The sequence below is a fragment of the Erythrolamprus reginae genome, chromosome 10 (genome assembly GCF_031021105.1).
Source record: "Erythrolamprus reginae isolate rEryReg1 chromosome 10, rEryReg1.hap1, whole genome shotgun sequence".
Taxonomy (NCBI): domain Eukaryota; kingdom Metazoa; phylum Chordata; class Lepidosauria; order Squamata; family Dipsadidae; genus Erythrolamprus; species Erythrolamprus reginae.
The window spans coordinates 14,149,269-14,170,651 of NC_091959.1; the positions used below are offsets into that span (position 1 = coordinate 14,149,269).

General features: G+C 42.5%; 1 protein-coding gene across 1 annotated transcript in view; it reads right to left on the reverse strand.

The window, feature by feature from the left end:
- The window catches only part of CTDSPL2 (CTD small phosphatase like 2), a 50,262-nt gene that overhangs the window by 23,918 nt on the left and 4,961 nt on the right, over positions 1 to 21,383 (reverse strand). The window contains exons 3-6 of the mRNA XM_070763028.1: positions 12,557 to 12,765; positions 6,598 to 6,736; positions 3,403 to 3,552; positions 1,896 to 2,114 (exon numbers count right to left, since the gene is read on the reverse strand). Of these exons, the coding sequence (XP_070619129.1) occupies positions 1,896 to 2,114; positions 3,403 to 3,552; positions 6,598 to 6,736; positions 12,557 to 12,742 (694 nt within the window). The 5' untranslated portion in view covers positions 12,743 to 12,765. The remainder of the gene's footprint in view (positions 1 to 1,895; positions 2,115 to 3,402; positions 3,553 to 6,597; positions 6,737 to 12,556; positions 12,766 to 21,383) is intronic.

Sequence of the window (21,383 nt, forward strand, 5' to 3'; positions counted from 1 at the left end):
AAATGGCTGTATCCGGTGCATAAGACACACCAATATTTCCACCCTCTTTGGTGTGTGTGTGTGTGTGTGTAAGTGTGTCTTATAATCTGAAAAATATGGTAATTTGACTTTACATATCCGCTCTAAATGGTTAGGAATATTTGCAGTGAGGACCAGGTATAATTTCACAGGTGTGTTGTAATAAGTTACCGACATGATAAAAATTATGTGCTGAATCAAATATGAATCTTTTTAAACCAAACTTTTGGCAGTTTAAGTGCCTGCTAAGGATGATGGCTACCATCTGTTTTCTTTCACACTGCAATATTATGATGTCCAATTGTATTATGAATTCAATTTTGACAGTCATCTGATTGGCCTGGTATAAATGTTCCATTAAGTAAACAAATGCAGACCTTAAACAGAAAACAATATTATCAAGTTAAATTCTTATTAACTAGAGTGATTCTGCCCTTGCCTTTGAGGTTGTGTTTATCTAGATGTGTAGATGATGCATACAACATAAGGCAATTGTTTGTTGGAATACATTCGTGCTCAAGTGACTACAGGTAGTTCTCAACTTACGACCATAATTGAGCCAAAATTTTATGTTGTTAAGTAAGAAATTGGCTACCTGAGTTTTGTCACATTTTATAACTTTTTTTTTTGCCACAGTTGTGAAGTGCAACTAAGTTGTTAACTTAGTAACACGGTTGTTAAGTGTTACTAAGTTCCCCATTGACTTTGCTTGTCCAAAGGTCGCAAAAGAGGATCATGCGACTCTGGGATATTGCGACCGTCGTAAATATGAGTCAGTTGTCAAGCCTTTGAATAAAAAACACATGACCAAGGGGATGCTGCAGCAGTTCTAAGTGTGAAAAATGGTCATAAGTCACTTTTTTCTATTGTGCCATTGCAACTTTGAATGGTCACAAATGAACTGTTGTAAGTCTGGTGCACCAGTTGCGGCCCTATTTGGACTGGGAGTCACTGCTCACAGTCACTCATGCCCTCATCACCTCAAGGCTCGACTACTGTAACGCTCTCTACATGGGGCTACCTTTGAAGAGTGTTTGGAAACTTCAGATCGTGCAGAATGCAGTTGCGAGAGCAATCATGGGCTTTCCTAAATATGCCCATGTTACACCAACACTCTGCAGTCTGCATTGGTTGCCGATCGGTTTCCGGTCACAATTCAAAGTGTTGGTTATGATCTATAAAGCCCTTCATGGCACCAGACCAGAATATCTCTGGGACCGTCTTCTGCCGCACGAATCCCAGCGATCAGTTAGGTCCCACAGAGTTAGCCTTCTCCGGGTCCCGTTGACTAAACAATGTCGTTTGGCGGGACCCAGGGGAAGAGCCTTCTCTGTGGCGGCCCCGACCCTCTGGAACCAACTCCCCCCGGATATCAGAATTGCCCCCACCCTCCTTGCCTTTTGTAAGCTTCTTAAAACCCACCTCTGTCATCAGGCATGGGGGAATTGAGATATTCCCTTCCCCCTAGGCTTATAAAATTTATGTATGGTATGTCTGTATGTATCATTGGTTCTTTAAATTGGGGTTTTTAAAATTACTTTTAATATTAGATTTGTTTACATTGTCTTTTTACTGTTGTTAGCCGCCCCGAGTCTGCGGACAGGGGCGGCATACAAATCTAATAAATAAATAAATAAATAAAATAAAGTCGAGGATTACCCGTAGATATAAACAGCTGGGATTTCCAATTAACCATTTACTTATCATTTGCGAATCCCATTTATAGACTGATGAATTCCTAAGGACTCTAGGCACACGTATAAGTTGAAAGAGTGAAGGGATTCAACCAGGAGAAAGCGTGGGGCTGCCCCCTCTTGCAGGCTTAGGGGTGGGAGGGAAGTTCCAGGCTGGAGCCAACAATGGTGCTTCCTCCTTACCAGTCAGCGGAGGCAGGTCACAGTCAGCCACATCCTCCACTTCCTCCAAGACGGTGCTGATGGTCGTTCGGACCTGGGCTGCCTGGCTGGCATAGGGTGCTCCTCCGTTGGCTGAGACGGCAGTGCTGGTAATGATCTCGTCCACCTGCTCCATATCGAGCTGCTTCACGATTTCTTCAGCCTCCACAGCTTGGCCGGGAGAATCCGATCCTGCCGTTCCTGCAATAAAACTCCGGCTTAATACCTACAAGGATCACATGCTCTTCTGTCCCTAGATTGAAGGTCTAAACAGAAACTTAAAGAGAATCTATTCCTATCAGCCATTTTTTCCAAACAGGAAACAACTGTTTCATAATAACAATTTTATATTTTTTGAGATTAGGAGTTCCCAACCCCCAGGCTGTGGCCAACTGTTGGGCTTCGGCCTGTTTGGGAATGGGCCACAGAAGCAGTCGGAGAGCAGGTGAGCCACTCCACTTGTGAGCTGCAGGGCACATTAGATTAGATTAGATTTATTGGATTTATATGCCGCCCCTCTCCGTAGACTCGGGGCGGCTCACAACAATGGTAAACAATACATAGTAATAAATCTAATATTTAGCAATCTAAATTACAGTTTTAGGTTAAAAAATCCCAAAGAAACCCCAATATATAAAAAAGAAGCACACAGTCGAGTCATACACAGAGACTACATGGGCAAGGGGGAGATGTTTCAATTCCCCCATGCCTGATGGCAGAAGTGGGTTTTAAGGAGTTTCCGAAAGGCAAGGAGGGTGGGGGCAATCCTAATCTCTGGGGGGAGCTGGTTCCAGAGGGTCGGAGCCACCAGAGAAGGCTCTTCCCCTGGGTCCCGCCAGACGACATTGTTTAGTCGACGGGACCCGGAGAAGGCCCACTCTGTGGGACCTAACCAGTCGCTGGGATTCATGCGGCAGAAGGCGGTCCCGGAGATATTCTGGTCCAATGCCATGTAGGGCTTTATAGGTCATAACCAACACTTTGAATTGTGACCGGAAACTGATCGGCAACCAGTGCAGACTGCAGAGCGTTGGAGTAACATGGGCATACTTAGAGATGGAGTTGCACATGTGCCTGATGCTCACACAAAACCATCACCACCACCCCTAGCCAGACTGCTAAGATGGAAAGGCTGGGGATCAATGTTTTAAATGTATGTAAGGCAGTGGATCTCAACCTTTCTAATGCCGTGACCCCTTAATACAGTTCCTCATGTTGTGGTGACCCCCAACCATAAGTCTAGCGCCAATTCTCCCAACAGAGCTTTAAGCTGATTGGCAGGAAGGTCAGAGGGACATCCACACTGTAAACACCCAATTGGTCGGATTGTAAAAATCTGTTCCAAGGCACCAGAATAGAAGCTTTAGTTCCTAACGCCAGGGGAAATTTGTATGTTCTCATGGTCTTAGGCGACCCCTGTGAAATGGTCATTCGACCCTCCAAAGGGGTCCCGATGTAAGGGCTAAATGGAGCTTTGTGTAGTACTTGCCATTTTTATTTGCTGGTGAGAAAAAATTGAAGACAGGAGAAAATATGGTCCCCAATAATGTAGTTCTTGGGGGGCTGCAGGTGGTGGGATTATCATCCAATTTTCCATTTTGCCGGACATGCTGGTTTGCCATTTCATAATTCCCAGCTTCTGGAACAGACAAATAAAAAGAGTGCACTAAGTTTCTAGTGTGATTTTTTCCAATATAGGTTGTAGTGACAACGTTTCAATTAAACATCAGATTCCTAGATGAGCACAAATGTACTGCAGGAATTAAACCTTAGAAAGCCATGCCCTAGTTGGCATGTCCACAAGGTTGATACTCTTATGGCTCATGGTTTCCAAGGCAATGAAGATTCACAATTGGCTATCTCGTAGCCTGGGAAACTCCCGTTGACTTTACTATACAGAAATCTTTAAGAAACACACGGAATAGTATAATTTAAGAAAGCGAACTAAAAGCTGCAGCAGAGGTGTTTTACTGTACATTGTTAATTCAGATCATAAGATCAATCCATCTCTAAGGGAGATGGCTGGTTACTGTTGTGGTTAGCTCTGGCCCAGCTCCTGCCCCAAGGACTGTGGGTGTGGGGGAGACATCCACATGCTGCAGGCCTGTTTTGCCCCCGGTGGAATCTGCTGATGAAGGCTCCTCTGACCAAGAAGACATGAGTGACAGGGAGGAGAGTGTGGCAGACAGCTCAGAAGGAGATCAATTATCTAGCTCCTCCTTGGATTCAGAACAAGAGTTAATGATACAGCCACGCATGCGGAGAGCGATGCATAGGCAACAACAACTGAGAGATTACTATCAAAGAAAATGAGGCCACGTGTGGTTGGGTGGGGCTGTGGTAATTAGTGAGGCTGCTATAAAGAGCAGCCTGTGGGTTTGGCCATTGTGGAGGATTATCTGATCATTGTGTTTCATGACTGCATTACTGACTTTGATTTTTTGTGGCTGATTTCCCCCCGCTTTGAAACTAAACCAGGGCAAAGTGTGTTTCACTTTGTGAAAGAAGGACTTTGAATTGCCTCACAGCTGCAAGCTAAGTATCCCAGGACTGATAAGGGACTTGTATATATTACCAGTTTGTTTGGAGACTAGTGCTCTTAGAGGGCTTAGTTTAAGTGAATTTTCATTATAAAGAACATTGTTTTGAATTTTCAAACCTGTGTGTGTCTGAAATGTGTACCTGTGAATTTTTGGGAGGATTCTACCAGAGAGCCCGACAGAACAGTTACTATATTTGATAAATAAAATAAATGATTTGTTAATATTTGTTAAGAGTGATTCTGAGCAGCCAATACATTTTATATAAATAAACACGCAGGTAAGTATTTGTAAATTAATCTGACATTGGTATCGTTTTCTTTTCTATTACCATATTGTTATAAATACACTGCTTGGTTTGTGGCGAGGGGTGACTGTTAATTGGTAATTATAAATTGCAGGGTGTAGAACTGCTTAGATGGTTAGCAAAGCAAAAACGCAGGGTTCTTTTGCAGCAGGGCTTCCCAATTCACCCACCCAACCCGGTCTGGGGAGTGGCAGCATGCCAGAAACTGGGCCACACAAAAAAGCAAAGCCCCATCCTCAATGTGCAGGCGGCACATGAAACGACACACATACACCACCACTCCTCTCTCCGTGGAACCTTTCCCTGGTCCCCAACAGGCGAGGGGCCACTGCTTTACAGAGAAGCCCATTTTCATAAAAGAGAAAGCTATCCTATTAATTCTGTGAAGGAAATAATACGGTCATACATGATGATTGACTCCTAAGGACCACCAGAAACTGACCAGCTGCCCCCCCAGAAGAATGGAATGGAATAGAATAACTTGATAAAGTTCAAAAATTTTGGAAACAAATACAAATGGAAGTGAACAAAATTACGAATGGTAATTGGAAAATAACTAAGGAAGCAGCATTATTGATAAAAAAATAGTGAGGTAAAAGAATATGAAGAAATCAAAATTGCAGCGATAAAAAGTGCCCAGGCAACTATAGTGCTTGGGTGGAAAGATGACAATAAATGGACGATAAAAAATTGGTGCAAATATATGGCGGATCACATTCACTATGAAATTATGGAAATTAGACTACATAATTAGAATGAAGGGAAATTAGCAGCAACAATGAGGCGGTGGGAGATGGTTAAAAATTATATATTAACAACATCAGTAAGCGATGCAAATGTAAGAAATAAAATTCAATCACTCTATAAAGCAGAGGTCTTCAAACTTGGCAATTTTAAGACTTGTGGACTTCAACTCCCAGAATTCTCCAGCCAGTATAGCTGGCTAGAGAATTCTGGGAGTTGAAGTCCACAAGTCTTAAACTTGCCAAGTTTGGGGACCCCTGCTATAAAGAATGAACAATGTAACCCAGAGACAAAGCAAATGAAGGACACAAAATTGATTCTTCCCTGGTGAAGGGTTTTTTTCTGTATGGTGATGGTACACTTATGTTTTCTGTTTTGTTTTTTGTAAAATTCTTTAAAAATCAATAAAAAATTATATATCTATATTTTTTAAAAAGGAATAGAATAACTTGGTCACTTTGAATGTACACTAACTGGCGCGCATTAAAAATGAAATTTTGTCGCATAACAGAGTCGCCACTTCCAACATAACACTACACATAGTGAGACAGATAGATAAAAAGTAAATACAAAACAATGTAAGCCAACCTGGCTTTTCGGTCGGGACTGGGGCCGTTAAGCTGTCACTTTGGGTAGGATAGTAATGTTATTTTTATAATGGCTTCATTCTTGTTTTATGACTGTAACTATATTTTATATTACCTTATTACTGTTAGCTGCCCGGAGTGCATTTGGAATTGAGTGGCATATAAATGCAGCTAATGAATGAATGAATGAATGAATGAATGAATGAATGAATGTATATAGCCACATCTATATTTCTATGTTTATTTTAACTTAGATTAAATTAGTGTGTATTCAGTTCTCTTTCTCTGTGCTCTGGAGACCTCACTTTCTTAAGCATTGGTTTTCAATAAACATGGTTTAAACATGGTTTAGCGCAGATGTTTAAGAAAATTACTTTGCACAATAAGGAAAAAATATTTAAAGTAAAACAAAAACCCCCACAAACTATCACTAGTTTTGCAATCGTTCTCTTCTTCTCTGAAACAAAGTCAAAAAATCAACGCTAAAGACTGGAATATTTACAAACCTCCATTCGCTGGACTTTTCCGCCTAACTCGAGGAAGCTGCTTATTAGGTTTTTCTCCTGTTCGAGGAGTGGATGTGATTAAGTTGTCCTCTATGTCACGTTCAATTCTACTTCTCTTTGCCGGGTGTTCTCGTTCATCCTTAACAAAACAAATACAGTACACCAAATTATACTTTACTGTTACCAGTAAACTTTCTCTGTCCTTCTGAACTGCTTTCATGAAAATCAAATTTGCGATATTTATCTTTTTTCACCCTTTTGACTTCATAGGCTTTTGGCAGAAAATATGTCATAAAAGCAAAAAACCCCAAAAGATTATCAAGCCTAATTCAAATTTGAACTCCCATTTAGATCATACTAATTTGTTCCATTTTTTTCACTGCTTTAACATGCCAAAAATAAACAAAAGAAAGGAGAAAAATAAACTGCCAAGCCCATAAAAATAAAGAAACATTTGTTCTATAGAAAAATCACTCTGCCCAATTTTTAAATGTCAGCCACATTGATCATTGAGTTAGTAGAGGGACAATTTCCTTAACAATTTTTTAAAGATTTCATTGTTAATTTCACTTTATTTTTCTATCAAGATTATTTCTGTGTCTTCTAATATTACTTGTTTCATCTGCAAATTATACAAGAACTCCTTCCATTTTTCTCAGCCACACCATTAACAAAAATGTTAAAGACTACAAGGCTAAACCTTGTGGCATCCCAATTCATACCTCTTACATCCTATTGGTGAATAGTTTTCAAAATTACTGTACTGTCCACTTCCAATTTAACTTCAAATGTCATGGAGTATTTATCAAAGGGCTGCAAGACTTCAAGATTTTCCTCTTGTTATTTACATAATATATGAAACATATGTTTCCAAATGTAAAATAATGCACTTGGGGAAAAGGAATCGTCAATATGAGTATTGTGTTAGCAAAAACTTCAGAAGAAAAGGATTTGGGGTAGTGATTTCTGACAGTCTCAAAATGGGTGAACAGTGCAGTCAGGCAGTAGGGAAAGCAAGTAGGATGCTTGGCTGCATAGCTAGTGGTATAACAAGCAGGAAGAGGGAGATTATGATCCCGCTATATAGAGTGCTGGTGAGACCACATTTGGAATACAGTACTGTGTTCAGTTCTGGAGACCTTACCTACAAAAAGATATTGACAAAATTGAACGAGTCCAAAGACGGGCTACAAGAATGGTGGAAGGTCTTAAGCATAAAACGTATCACGAAAGACTTAATGAACTCAATCTGTATAGTCTGGAGGACAGAAGGAAACGGGGGACATGATCGAAACATTTATATATGTTAAAAGGTTAAATAAGGTCCAGGAGGGAAGTGTTTTTAATAGGAAAGTGAACACAAGAACAAGGGGACACAATCTGAAGTTAGTTGGGGGAAAGATCAAAAGCAACATGAGAAAATATTATTTTACTGAAAGAGTAGTAGATCCTTGGAACAAACTTCCAGAAGACGTGGTAGATAAATCCACAGTAACTGAATTTAAACATGCCTGGGATAAACATATACCCATCCTAAGATAAAATACAGATAATAGTATAAGGGCAGACTAGATGGACCATGAGGTCTTTTTCTGCTGTCAGACTTCTATGTTTCTATGTTTCTATATGAAGAAATTTACCTAATCTCAATATGATATAAATTTTGAATTAAAAGAGCCAACCCATTCCACATTGATTTATAATATTTATTGCATTGTTTATGATCACTCTAGAGCACTGATGGCGAACCTAAGGGCAGACGCCACAGGTGGCACGCGGAGCCATATCTGTCGGCAAGTGAGACATTGCCTAGCTCAGCTCCAACAGGCATGTGTGTGTCGGCCAGCTGATTTTTGGCTCGCACAGAGCTCTACGAGGAAGTTTTTGGCTTCCAGAGAGCCTGTGGGGGGGAGGAGGGTGCTTTAACCCTCCCCCAGCTCCAGGGAAGGCTTTGGAGCCTGGGGAGGGTAAAACACGAACCTACTAGGCCCATCAGAAGTTGGGAAACAGGCCATTTCTGGCCTCCAGAGGGCGTCTGGGGGCCGGGGAAGCTGTTTTCGCCCTCCCCAGATATTAAATTATGGGTGTGGGCACTCACGCATGCGCTATAGCGCATGTTCACTCTCTTTCGGCACCCAAGGAAAAAAAGGTTCCCCATCACTGCTCTACAGCAGTGTTTCCCAACCTTGGCAACTTGAAGATATCTGGACTTCAACTCCCAGAATTCCCCAGCCAGCATTCGCTGGCTGGGGAATTCTGGGAATTGAAGTCCAAATATCTTCAAGTTGCCAAGGTTGGGAAACACTGCTCTAGAGCGTGGCTGTCAAACTCACAGCCCAGATGCGTCACGCACTGGCCACACCCACCCATGGCTTAGCAAAGGGGGGGGAAGTCCCGATATGTCACATAAGGACGCCAGTTTGACAGCCCTGCTCCAAGAGTCTTCCCAGGTACAGTAATACCTCGTCTTACGAACCTAATTGGTTCCAGGGGGAGGTTCGTAAGACGAAAAGTTCGTAAGACAAAACATTGTTTCCCATAGGAAACAATGTAAAATCAAGTAATCCGTGCAACGGGGAAAAAAAACGTGAAAAAACGCTGCCGCCCGGCTGTCACCTTTTAAAACAGCCGGGGGGCTGCCCAGCGTCCTCCTGAACCCGAACGCCAAACCCGAACTTCCGGGTTCGGCGTTCGGGAGGCCGCCAAGAAGCCCCCCAGCTGTTTTAAAACGTGACAGCCGGGCAGCGGGGCTTCCCAGCGGCCTCCCGAACCTGAACTTTTTCTGAACTTCTGGGTTCGGCATTTGGGAGGCCGCTCGGAAGCCCCGCCGCCCGGCTGTCGCTTTTTGAAACAGCCGGGGGGCTTCTCGGCAGCCTCCCGAACGCCGAACCCGGAAGTTCGGGTTTGGCGTTCGGGTTCAGGAGGACGCTGGGAATCCCCCCGGCTGTTTCAAAAAGTGACAGCCGGGTGGCGGGGCTTTTTGGCGGCGGGTTCGTAAGAAGAAAAAAGTTTGCAAGAAGAGACAAAAATTTTCTGATTTCAGGTTGTTTGTAAGACGAGGGGTTCGTATCATGAGGTACCACTGTATAGGGAAATTATAAGAGCCGTGGTGGCATAGTGGTTAGAATGCAATACTGCAGGCTAACTTACTACTCACTACAAAAATTCGATTCTGACCGGCTCAAGGTTGACTCAGCCCTCCATCCTTCTGAGGTGGGTAAAATGAGGGCCCGGATTGTTGGGGGCAAGAGAGGGACTCTGTAAACTGCTTAGAGAGGTCTGTAAAACACAGCAAAGCAGTACAGAAATCTAAGTGCCTTTGCTACTGGTGTCAGACGGAGTGTCCCCTCCAGCCAGGGGGTGGTCTTGTCCAAGAAAAAAGATTGAACCTTAGCCATTACTTCAATCCCAGTTTAATAATGTATTTTTCCTTAGTGATCTGTTCATTTCCACCTGCCTTAATAATTTATGTAATTTGCAGTTATGATTTTAATTTCTCTTTACACAGAAAATTTAACCTATCTTGGGATCCTTTATCCAGAGCTGCTTTGGAAAGGAATTCCTATTGATAGTCATTTTAAGTTTATTAAAAGGATTTTTAGAATAGAATAGAATTCTTTATTGGCCAAGTGTGATTGGACCCACAAGGAATTTGTCTTTGGTGCAGATGCTCTCAGTGTAAATAAAAGTGTACATAACAGAAAAAGATACATTTGTCAAGAATCAGGAGGTACAACGAGTCTGCGGAGAGGGGCAGCATACAAATCCAATAAATAATAATAATAATAATGATTGTCATAGGGGTCAAATAAGCAATGAGGGAACAATCAATATTAATAAAAATATTGAGGATACAAGCAACAACTTACAGTCACACAGTCATAAGTGGGAGGAAATGGGTGATAGGAATGATGAGAAAAAACTACTACTGATAGTAGTGCAGACTTAGTAAAAGGTTTTTTAAATTAGGATATGCATTCAATTATATTCAGCTTTGGCCTCCCTTAACTTTGCTCTTCTGCTCGGGTCAATATGACCCAAAATGAAATTTGAGACCTGTACATTATAGAAACATAGAAGACTGACGGCAGAAAAAGACCACATGGTCCATCTAGTCTGCCCTTACACTATTTCCTGTATTTTATCTTACAATGGATATATGTTTATCCCAGGCATGTTTAAATTCAGTTACTGTGAATTTACCAACCACGTCTGCTGGAAGTTTGTTCCAAGGATCTACTACTCTTTCAGTAAAATAAAATAATTATTTGTCATGTGGATCTCAAACTTGTGATTAATTGACTTTTCCTCATTTGAGGGGTTCTTACTATGAGGGTGGTTTCTTTTTCATTGTTTTATTTTTTGCTACATGCTGATTGTTACATTTTGTTACACTTGAAACAGTACAAATATATAGTAAATGCAAACACAACAGCAAGGTTAAATAAAGGAAATGCAACTTTACATATCACTTTCCTCCAACATTCCTACTACTACTGTACTTTGGAAACTCCTAAATTTCCTGAAAATCATCTAAAAGATATCTGAGACTTTTCTATGGGCAGAACAATGGATACCACCCAACAATACCACCTAAAAAACAGTGTCTTAAGCCAGTGTTTCCCAACTTTGGTAACTTGAAGATATTTGGACTTCAACTCCCAGAATTCCCCAGCCAGCATTCGCTTTACCCTTAGATTATCTACGGTTGACCTATCCAGATTCCTAAGAGGTCAGTAAGGGGCGAGTACAAGTGCACTAGAGTGCCTTCCGTCCCCTGTCCTATTGCTCTCCTATATCTCCTATACCTTTCTTCTATTCCTATATCTCTTCTTCTATTCTTTCATTGATATGTTCTATTACTATACCTTCTTTTCTATTATTTCTTAGATATATTTTACTATGAGTATCTCCTCTATAACCTTCATCATGTATTTTACTATGTGTATATAGATATATACCCACTAAAACCCTCATTGTGTATTGGACAAAATAAATGAATAAAATAAAATAAATAAATAAAAACCCTATTACTCAATCAGACACTCCAATCACACCAATCGCAGGTTGCATTATATTGATCCCACAAGGGCTACCAAGCTATTTTCTGGACAAAATGACGATGCTGACATGACAGCCAATGAACAAAACCATCAGCAGGGCTGCTCAGAAGAACTTAAGAAACCAGCATCTCTATAGAGCTGACCTTTTACTAGGAGCATTAGCCTGGCATTAACTAGTATTAGAACATCTTTAGCCATACTTGAAATATTTTGGAAAATGCTTCCTGTCTTGATACTTCCTTCACGTTTCCTCAACAGATTTACAACTGATTTTATTCCAAATGTTTTAATGATTTATTTATTCATTCATTTCGACTTCTATGCTGCCCAATCCCAAAGGACTCAGGGCAGCTTACAATTGCTATTTAAATGCATTTATTTATTTATTCATTCATTCATTCATTCATTCATTCATTCATTCATTCATTCATTCATTCATTAGATTTGTATGCCGCCCCTCTCCGTAGACTCGGGGCGGCTCACAACAGTGATAAAGAACAATATGTATTGACAAATCTAATAATTTAAAATCTAAAATAGCAATTGTACATTTAAAAAAATCTAAAAACAAGGAAGCCCAATATAAAAAACATACATACAGTCATATCGGGCACTAAAACTACATAGGCAGGGGGAGATGTCTCAGTTCCCCCACGCTTGATGACAGAGGTGGGTTTTGAGGAGTTTACGAAAGGCAAGGAGGGCAGGGGCAGTTCTAATCTCTGGAGGGAGCTGATTCCAGAGGGTCGGAGCCGCCACAGAGAAGGCTCTTCCCCTGGGTCCCGCCAGACGACATTGTTTAGTCGACGGGACCCGGAGAAGGCCAACTCTGTGCAAGCCATCTTAGAAGATATATTACGCATGTCAAAATGTAACAGTGGTTCCTGAATATTTACCTTTGGGGTACTTCCTTTAATGAACTTTTTAATTGAAGATAGTAAGCCAGTTTCATTTTTCTGAAGTTTTCCGCCACCAACGGTTATGTTCTCTTCCACATCTGAGTATTTCCTCTTTACTCTCAATGCGCGCTGTGTATGATTTTGATTTGACTGCTGAGAAGCTTTCCGTGTTCTCAGCCTCATTTTTGATGGTATCACATGTAAAGCTATGGAAGACAAGAACAGAAAATACATTAAGTTTTAAAACTTTAAAAAAATATTCCTTAATCTTGTAAAATAACAACAGTACATTATTATTATTATTATTATTATTATTTTATTTTTTTATTTTTTTACTGGATTTGTACGCCGCCCCTCTCCGCAGACTCGGGGCGGCTAACAACAGTGGTAAAACAACATGAACAATCCAATTAATAAAAACAACTAAAAAACCCTTATTATTATTAATATAAAAAAAACCCCAAACATATAAAAAAAACCCCAAACATACACACAAACATACCGTGCATAACTTGTAGTAGCCTAGGGGAAGGAATATCCTAACTCCCCCATGCCTGGCGACAAAGGTGGGTCTTAAGTAATTTGCGAAAGACAAGGAGGGTGGGGGCCGTTCTAATCTCTGGGGGGAGTTGGTTCCAGAGGGCCGGGGCCGCCACAGAGAAGGCTCTTCCCTTGGGACCCGCCAAACGACATTGTTTGGTCGACGGGACCCGGAGAAGGCCAACTCTGTGGGACCTTATCGGCCGCTGGGATTCGTGCGGTAGAAGGCGGTTCCGGATGTATTCTGGCCCAATGCAGAATTAAAAGCAGAATTGTTCATTCTGCCATCAATATAAACAATTATCACCTGGATTCTAGATACTAAAAAAATTAATCCTGGCATCTAGGAATTTGAGAAAGGAAGGCACTGTTTGCAACCTTTTATTTTTACATTCTTACACAATCAGAAAGTTGGAGAACTCAATGAATCAGCCAGATGGTTCATAATTCAGTTAAGTCATGCATACAAAACAAACAGTAGCACATGGAATCTGTTCTACCAAACCCGTCTTTCTGCATTCCATTCATACATGCTTTTTCTGAATAAAAAGCCTTCTAGAATAAGCAGGTACTAAAGGAAAAGCATTTGACACAGCTGTAGTGGAAGCAAATTTATCCTACCTATTTCTGTCAGGTAGGGTAAGCCTGTAGCAAGCTGCCTTGTGTCACTGATTGGCAAAAGCTCCCCAGGATGTCAATAAGGAATTACAGTGATCCCCCGAGTTTCGCGATCTCGAGCTTTGCGAAACGCTATATCGCGATTTTTCCACCCGATGACGTCACTCCCTTCCTTTCTCATCTTTCTTTCTCTCTCTCTTTCTCTATCTTGCTTCTTCCTCTCTCACACTCTCTTCCTCCCTCTCTCATCTCTTTCTTTCCTTCTCTCTCTTTCTCTATCTCTCCCCCTCTTGCTCTCGAGCGGCAAGCGAGCAGCCGGGCGGGCGGGTGAACGGGCAAGCGAGCAGCCGGGCGGGCGGGCGAACGGGCAAGCGATCTTGGGGTTTCCCCTTTGCCTGGGCGGCGGGAAGACCCAGGGAAGGTTCCTTCGGCCGCCCAACAGCTGATCTGCTCCGCAGCGCGGCAGCAGCGAGGAGCCGAAGATGGGGTTTCCCCTTTGCCTGGGCGGCGGGAAGACCCAGGGAAGGTTCCTTCGGCCGCCCAACAGCTGATCTGCTCTGCAGCGCGGCAGCAGCGAGGAGCCGAAGATGGGGTTTCCCCGTAGCCTGGGCAACGGGGAAACCCCATCTTCGGCTCCTCGCTGCTGCCGCGCTGCGGAGCAGATCAGCTATTGGGCGGCCGAAGGAACCTTCCCTGGGTCTTCCCCGCCGCCCACACGCAAACTCCACCATCTGCGCATGTGCGGCCATGGAAAAAGGGGCGCGCATGCGCAGATGGTGTTTTTACTTCCGCACCACTACATCCCGAAAAATCGATTATTGCGAGGGGTCTTGGAACGGAACCCTCGCGATAATCGGGGGATCACTGTACTCAATAGTATACAATTACAGAATAATGGAAGGGATCATGGAGGCCGAGTCTACGCCCCGAGTCTACGGAAAGGGGCGGCATACAAATCTAATAAATAATAATAATAATCATCATCATCATCATCATCCAAAGGTGAAGCAAAGGACCTTATACCATTTTGGACTAATGGCTGTCTAGTCTCTTCCTAAAAACCTGCAGCGATGGACTACCCACAAATTCTGAAGTCAAGTTGTTCTATTGGTTAATTGTTCTCACTGCCAGGAAATTTCCCCTTAGTTCTACATTGGATCTCTTGATAAACTTCCATCCTTTCTTGTTAGGTGTTTTGGAGAATAAGTTGACCCACTCCTATCTGCGACAACCCCTCAAACATTGGGTCACTGCTATCATGTCACCCCCTAGTCCTTTCTTCACTAGATTTAGACATAGCTAGTTCCCACCACTGTTCATGTAGAAAACTCTCAAAAATTGGTGTCGTCTGCAAATTTGGTTAGTTCCCCCTCTATTCCCTCGTCTAGGTCAGTGATTTTCAACCTTTTTTGAGCCGCGGCACATTTTTTACATTTACAAAATCCTGGGGCACACCACCAACCAAAATGGCACAAATCTAATTAATAAATAGATAAATACATACATACATTCATACATACATACATACATACATACATACATACATACATACATTCATACATACATACATACATACATACATACATAACCCCTTCATATATACAATCCCATGTAACATCCTCTTATAAATACAGTCAATCATCAATCATCCTCAAATTTATACCACTGTCTCATTTCTGGGTACTTCTCCTGTCTTTCCCCCTTTTCTCTCTCATTCCTTCTCCCTCTCACTTCTCCTCTTTTTCCATCCCTGTCTCTCCCCCTCCCTTATGTGTGTGTGTGCATACACACTCGAACCATTTCCAAAACCAGTTGAGGGCTGGGGTTTTTTTCTCTTTTATTCTTTTCGAAAACAGGTGTGGGCTGGGGGGGGTGGTTTCTTATTATTTGGGTACTTTTTACCATATGCTTCAAGCATCACCTCTCTCTCTCTCTTTTGTTTCTCTCTCCTCTCATTCTCTGCCTCAATCATTTTCTCATTTCTCCTTTTTTCTCCCCTTTTTGTTCTCATTTCTCTCTCTCTCCTTTCCTCTTCCTATCTGTCTCTCTTGCTTTCTCTCTCTCTTGCTATCTCTTTTTCTCTCTTGCTTTCCTTCTCTCTCTCTCTCTCTCTCGTTCTCTCTCTAATTTTCTTTCTCTCTCTTGTTCTCTCTCTGGTTCTTTCTCCCTCTTGTTCTTTCTCTCTCTCATTCTCTCTCTTATTTTCTCTCTCTCTCATGCTTTCTCTCGTTCTCTCTCTCTCTGTTGCTCTCTCGTTCTCTTTTCTCTCTCTCTCTCTCTCTTGTTCTCTCTCTCTTGTTCTTTCTCTCTCTCTCTCTGTTGCTCTTGTTCTCTCTCTTCCTTTCTTCTCTGTGGAGGCCGGCGAAGGTTTTCCTTAGTTTGAATGTTCTGAGCAAGCTGGCAGGGGGATGGGAAGCACCCCCTTTACTGACAGCCCGGGATGGGACTGTGAGAGGGGTGGTCGTTCCCACAGCGCTCGGAGCGGCTAGCGGCCGGATCGCCAGCGCCGCTGCAGCCACCGCTGTGGGAGGAGCCGGAGAGAAGGACGGATCGGGCGGGCGGGGACAGCCACAACTGGAAGCCTCAGCCCTGGAGCTCCCACTTGCAAAAGCCGCCCCTCCCCCGGCTATTGCCCGCCGCCGCCATTAGCGACGAGAAGCCATGGGCTCGAGGGGGCCAACTTTCAAAGCAACCTTTGCCGGCCTCCCGCGGGAGGGTGCCAATAGCGGCGGGGGCGGTGGGCAATAGCCGGGGGGCGGCTTCTGCAAGTGGGAGCTAGATGATGATGATGATTATTATTATTATTATTTATTGGATTTGTATGCCGCCCCTCTCCGTAGACTCGGGGCGGCTAACAACAATGATAAAAACAGCATGTAACAATCCAATACTAAAACCAACTAAAAACCCTTATTATAAAACCAAACATACACACAAACATACCATGCATAAATTGTAAAGGCCTAGGGGGAAGGAATATCTCAGTTCCCCCATGCCTGATGGCAGAGGTGGGTTTTAAGAAGCTTACGAAAGGCAAGGAGGGTGGGGACAATTCTGATCTCTGGGGGGAGCTGGTTCCAGAGGGCCGGGGCCGCCACAGAGAAGGCTCTTCCCCTGGATCCCGCAAAACAACATTGTTTAGTTGACGGGACTCGGAGAAGGCCAACTCTGTGGGACCTAACTTGGTCGCTGGGATTCATGCGGCAGAAGGCGGTCCCTGAGATAATGTGGTCCAGTGCCATGAAGGGTTTTATAGGTCATAACCAACACTTTGAATTGTGACCGGAAATTGATCGGCAGCCAATGCAGACTGCGGAGTGTTGGTGTAACATGGGCATATTTGGAAAAGTCCATGATTGCTCTCGCAGGTGCATTCTGCACGATCTGAAGTTTCCAAACACTTTTTCAAAGGTAGCCTCATGTAGAGAGCATTACAGTAGTCGAACATCGAGGTGATGAGGGCATGAGTGACTGTGAGCAGTGACTCCCGGTCCAAATAGGGCCGCAACAGGTGCACCAGGCGAACCTGGGCAAATGCCCCCCTCGCCACAGCTGAAAGGTGTTTCTCTAATGTGAGCTGTGGATGGACATAATGGAGCCATTTACTTTTTTAAAACTTCTTAGGTTGCCTCAATTTTTAAAATCTCAGTCCCATCTTTTCCACAGTTTGCAGGCAAACCAAGGAATGGGTGACTCCTGAGTCTACCAGGGCCGTGAAGACCCCTGCCCCCCAATGGGGCACTAGCCTCCCCACCTGGGCAGTCAAAGGGGCGATGCTTCCACTTACCTCGGATTGTCCTCCCCTTTGCTGTCGCTTTTGTAGAATTTGTTTCTACTGAACATGGTTTCATTATTTTAACAGTTCTTTGGCTTATCGTTTTTTCCAAGTGATCCTAAGCTATCCAGCTTAATTTTGACCCATCTGAAGATCCTGATTTGTAAAACTCCCTGCCAGCTTCCCACAAGCAGTCAACAGGAAAGGAGGCAGGAAGTCAGAAGTCATTCCCACTCCCAGGGCCTTTTTGGCTGCAGAGGGTCATTCTGTTTCTCTGTTTAAGTGAGGGAATTTTGACTTAGTTTTGAAACATAGAAAACATAGAAACATAGAAGACTGACAGCAGAAAAAGACCTCATGGTCCATCTAGTCTGCCCTTATACCATTTCCTGTGTTTTATCTTAGGGTGGATATATGTTTATCCCAGGCATGTTTAAATTCAGTTACTGTGGATTTACCAACCACGTCTGCTGGAAGTTTGTTCCAAGGATCTACTACTCTTTCAGTCAAATAATATTTTCTCACATTGCTTTTGATCTTTCCCACAACAAACTTCAGATTGTGTCCCCTTGTTCTTGTGTTCACTTTCCTATTAAAAACACTTCCCTCCTGAACCTTATTTAACCCTTTAACATATTTAAATGTTTCGATCATGTCCCCCCTTTTCCTTCTGTCCTCCAGACTATGCAGATTGAGTTCATTAAGTCTTTCGTGATACGTTTTATGCTTAAGACCTTCCACCATTCTTGTAGCCCGTCTTTGGACCCATATCTTTTTGTAGGTGAGGTCTCCAGAACTGAACACAGTATTCCAAATGTGGTCTCACCAGCGCTCTATATAAGGGGATCACAATCTCCCTCTTCCTGCTTGTTATACCTCTAGCTATGCAGCCAAGCATCCTACTTGCTTTTCCTACTGCCCGACCACACTGCTCACCCATTTTGAGACTGTCAGAAATGACTACCCCTAAATCCTTCTCTTCTGAAGTTTTTGCTAACACAGAACTGCCAATGCAATACTCAGATTGAGGATTCCTTTTCCCCAAGGGCATTATTTTACATTTGGAAACATTAAACTGCAGTTTCCATTGCTTTGACCATTTATCTAGTATTTATCTGAAGTTTATCTGACCATTTATCTGAAGTTTGTTCGCCTCCGCATTTATTTTTCTATTTATGACGTATACTTCTCATAGGTGATCTATGGCAGTGATTTTCAACCTTTTTTTGAGCCGCGGCACATTTTTTACATTTACGAAACCCTGGGGCACATTGAGTGGGGCGGGGGGGGGGAGAGTTTGGACAAAAAAATTCTCTCTCCTCCTCCCTTTCGCTCTATTTCTCTCTCCCTCTTTCTTTCTCTCCCTTCCTTCCTCTTTATTTCTCTCTCTCCACTCCTTTCTTTCTCTTCCTTCCTTCCTCTCTTTTTTGCTCTCTTCCTCTCTCCCTCCCTCTATGTCTTTCTCTCTCTCTCCTTCCCTCCCTCTCTTTCTCTCTCTCTCTTGCTTTCTTTCTCTTGTTCTCTTTCTTTCTCTCTTGCTTTCTTTCTCTCTCTCTTGTTCTCTTTCTCTCTCTCTTTCTCTCTCTTGCTTTCTTTCTCTCTCTTTCTTTCTCTCTCTCTCTCTCTCTCTCTGAGCTTCGCGGCACACTTGACCATGTCCCACGGCACACTAGTGTGCCGCGGCACACTGGTTGAAAAACACTGATCTATGGGACTGTCCAGCATTGGGGTAAAAACATATGGTCCACTTAAAATTTAATATTTGTTCTAATCACACCAGACTGCACCTCCTTTCTCTCAAAGGATGAGCCAATATTTCACAGGGTTATTATAGGTATTACAAATATATATATACATTTGTTTTCATAGATTTTCACGGGTACAGGTATGAAGGTCTTGGCATATTCGGGTTTCTTCCTGTGTAAGTTTCAGAGATTTCTGGTGACATTTTGGCGAGATCCCACTCGTCATCTTCAGGCTGGTGCTTCTGTCCTTGTGCTAGGGTGATATATATATTTCGTGTTTGCCCTAGCACAAGGACAAAAGCACCAGCCTGAAGACGATGAGAGGGACCTTGTCGAAACGTCGCCAGAAATCTCTGAAACTTACAAGAAAAGAAACCCGAATATGCCAAGACCTTCATTTCCATGGAGAAAGAATATCCAGATAGCTGCTGTTCAAATTCAGAAGAGATAGCACAAGATTTGAGGTGGGGAGAGAAAAGAGAAAAACAAGAAGCAGGCAATCCAGCAGTTAAACTGCTTAAGTTTTAGAAAAACAATTCTATCATATCTTTAAAACTCATAGATTCAATTATGATTATCTTCTCTGAACTAAAACTCATTTGGAATACTGTGTTCAGTTCAGGAGACCTCACCTACAAAAAGATATTGACAAAATTGAACGGGTCCAAAGACGGGATACAAGAATGGTGGAAGGTCTTAAGCATACAACGTATCAGGAAATACTTCATGAACTCAATCTGTATAGTCTGGAGGACAGAAGGAAAAGGGGGGACATGATCGAAACATTTAAATATGTTAAAGGGTTAAATAAGGTTCAGGAGGGAAGTGTTTTTAATAGGAAAGTGAACACAAGAACAAGGGGACACAATCTGAAGTTAGTTGGGGGAAAGATCAAAAGCAACGTGAGAAAATATTATTTCACTGAAAGAGTAGTAGATCCTTGGAACAAACTTCCAGCAGATGTGGTTGGTAAATCCACAGTAACTGAATTTAAACATGCCTGGGATAAACATAGATCCATCCTAAGATAAAACACAGGAAATAGTATAAGGGCAGACTAGATGGACCATGAGGTCTTTTTCTGCCGTCAGTCTTCTATGTTTCTATGTTTCTAGGAGTGGGCTTTTTTGCCCCGTAAGAGCAGTTACATTAATATTTTACCTTCTCTAAGATTACCTGGGCAGCATGAGGTTAATATGCTAGGCTTGTTGGCTGGAAAGTCAACAGCCCAGGTTCAAGAGCCAAGTTCCAAGCGAGAGTGAACTCCCGTCCTCACTCCACCTCCTGCCAGGCTAGCAGGTTGAAAGCATGCAAATGCAAGTGGATAAATAGGTAGTATAGTGTTCCCTCGATTTTCGCAGGTTCAAACTTCGCGAAAAGTCTATACCACGGTTTTTCAAAAATATTAATTAAAAAATACTTTGCGGGTTTTTTCCCTATACCACGGTTTTTCCCGCCCGATGACGTCATATGTCATCGCCACACTTTCGTCTGCCTTTAATAAATATTTTTTTTAATAAACATTAATAAATAAACATGGTGAGTAATAATCTAAATGGTTGCTAAGGGAATGGGAAATTGCAATTTAGGGGTTTAAAGTGTTAAGGGAAGGCTTGGGATACTGTTCATAGCCAAAAATAGTGTACAGTGTTCCCTCGATTTTCGCGGGTTCGAACTTCGCGAATAGCCTATACCACAGTTTTTCAAAAAAATATTAATTAAAAAATACTTCGCGGTTTTTTCCCCTATACCACGGTTTTTCCCACCCGATGATGTCATATGTCATTGCCAAACTAATAATTTTTGCAAATAACAAAAAAAATAATTATTGTTAATAAATAATTATGTTTATAAATATCAGGATCACTAAGTGTCTTATTCAATGGTGAGTACCAGTAATAATGGTGAGTAAATGGTTGCTAAGGGAATGGGAAATGGTAATTTAGGGGTTTAAAGTGTTAAGGGAAGGCTTGTGATAGTGTCCATAGCCAAAAATGGTGTATTTACTTCCGTATCTCTACTTCGCGGAAATTCAACTTTCGCGGGCGGTCTCGGAACGCATCCCCCGCGAAAATCGAGGGAACACTGTACTTCGGAGGGAAGGCAACAGGTGATCTGTGATGTCATGCTGGCCACATGACCATGG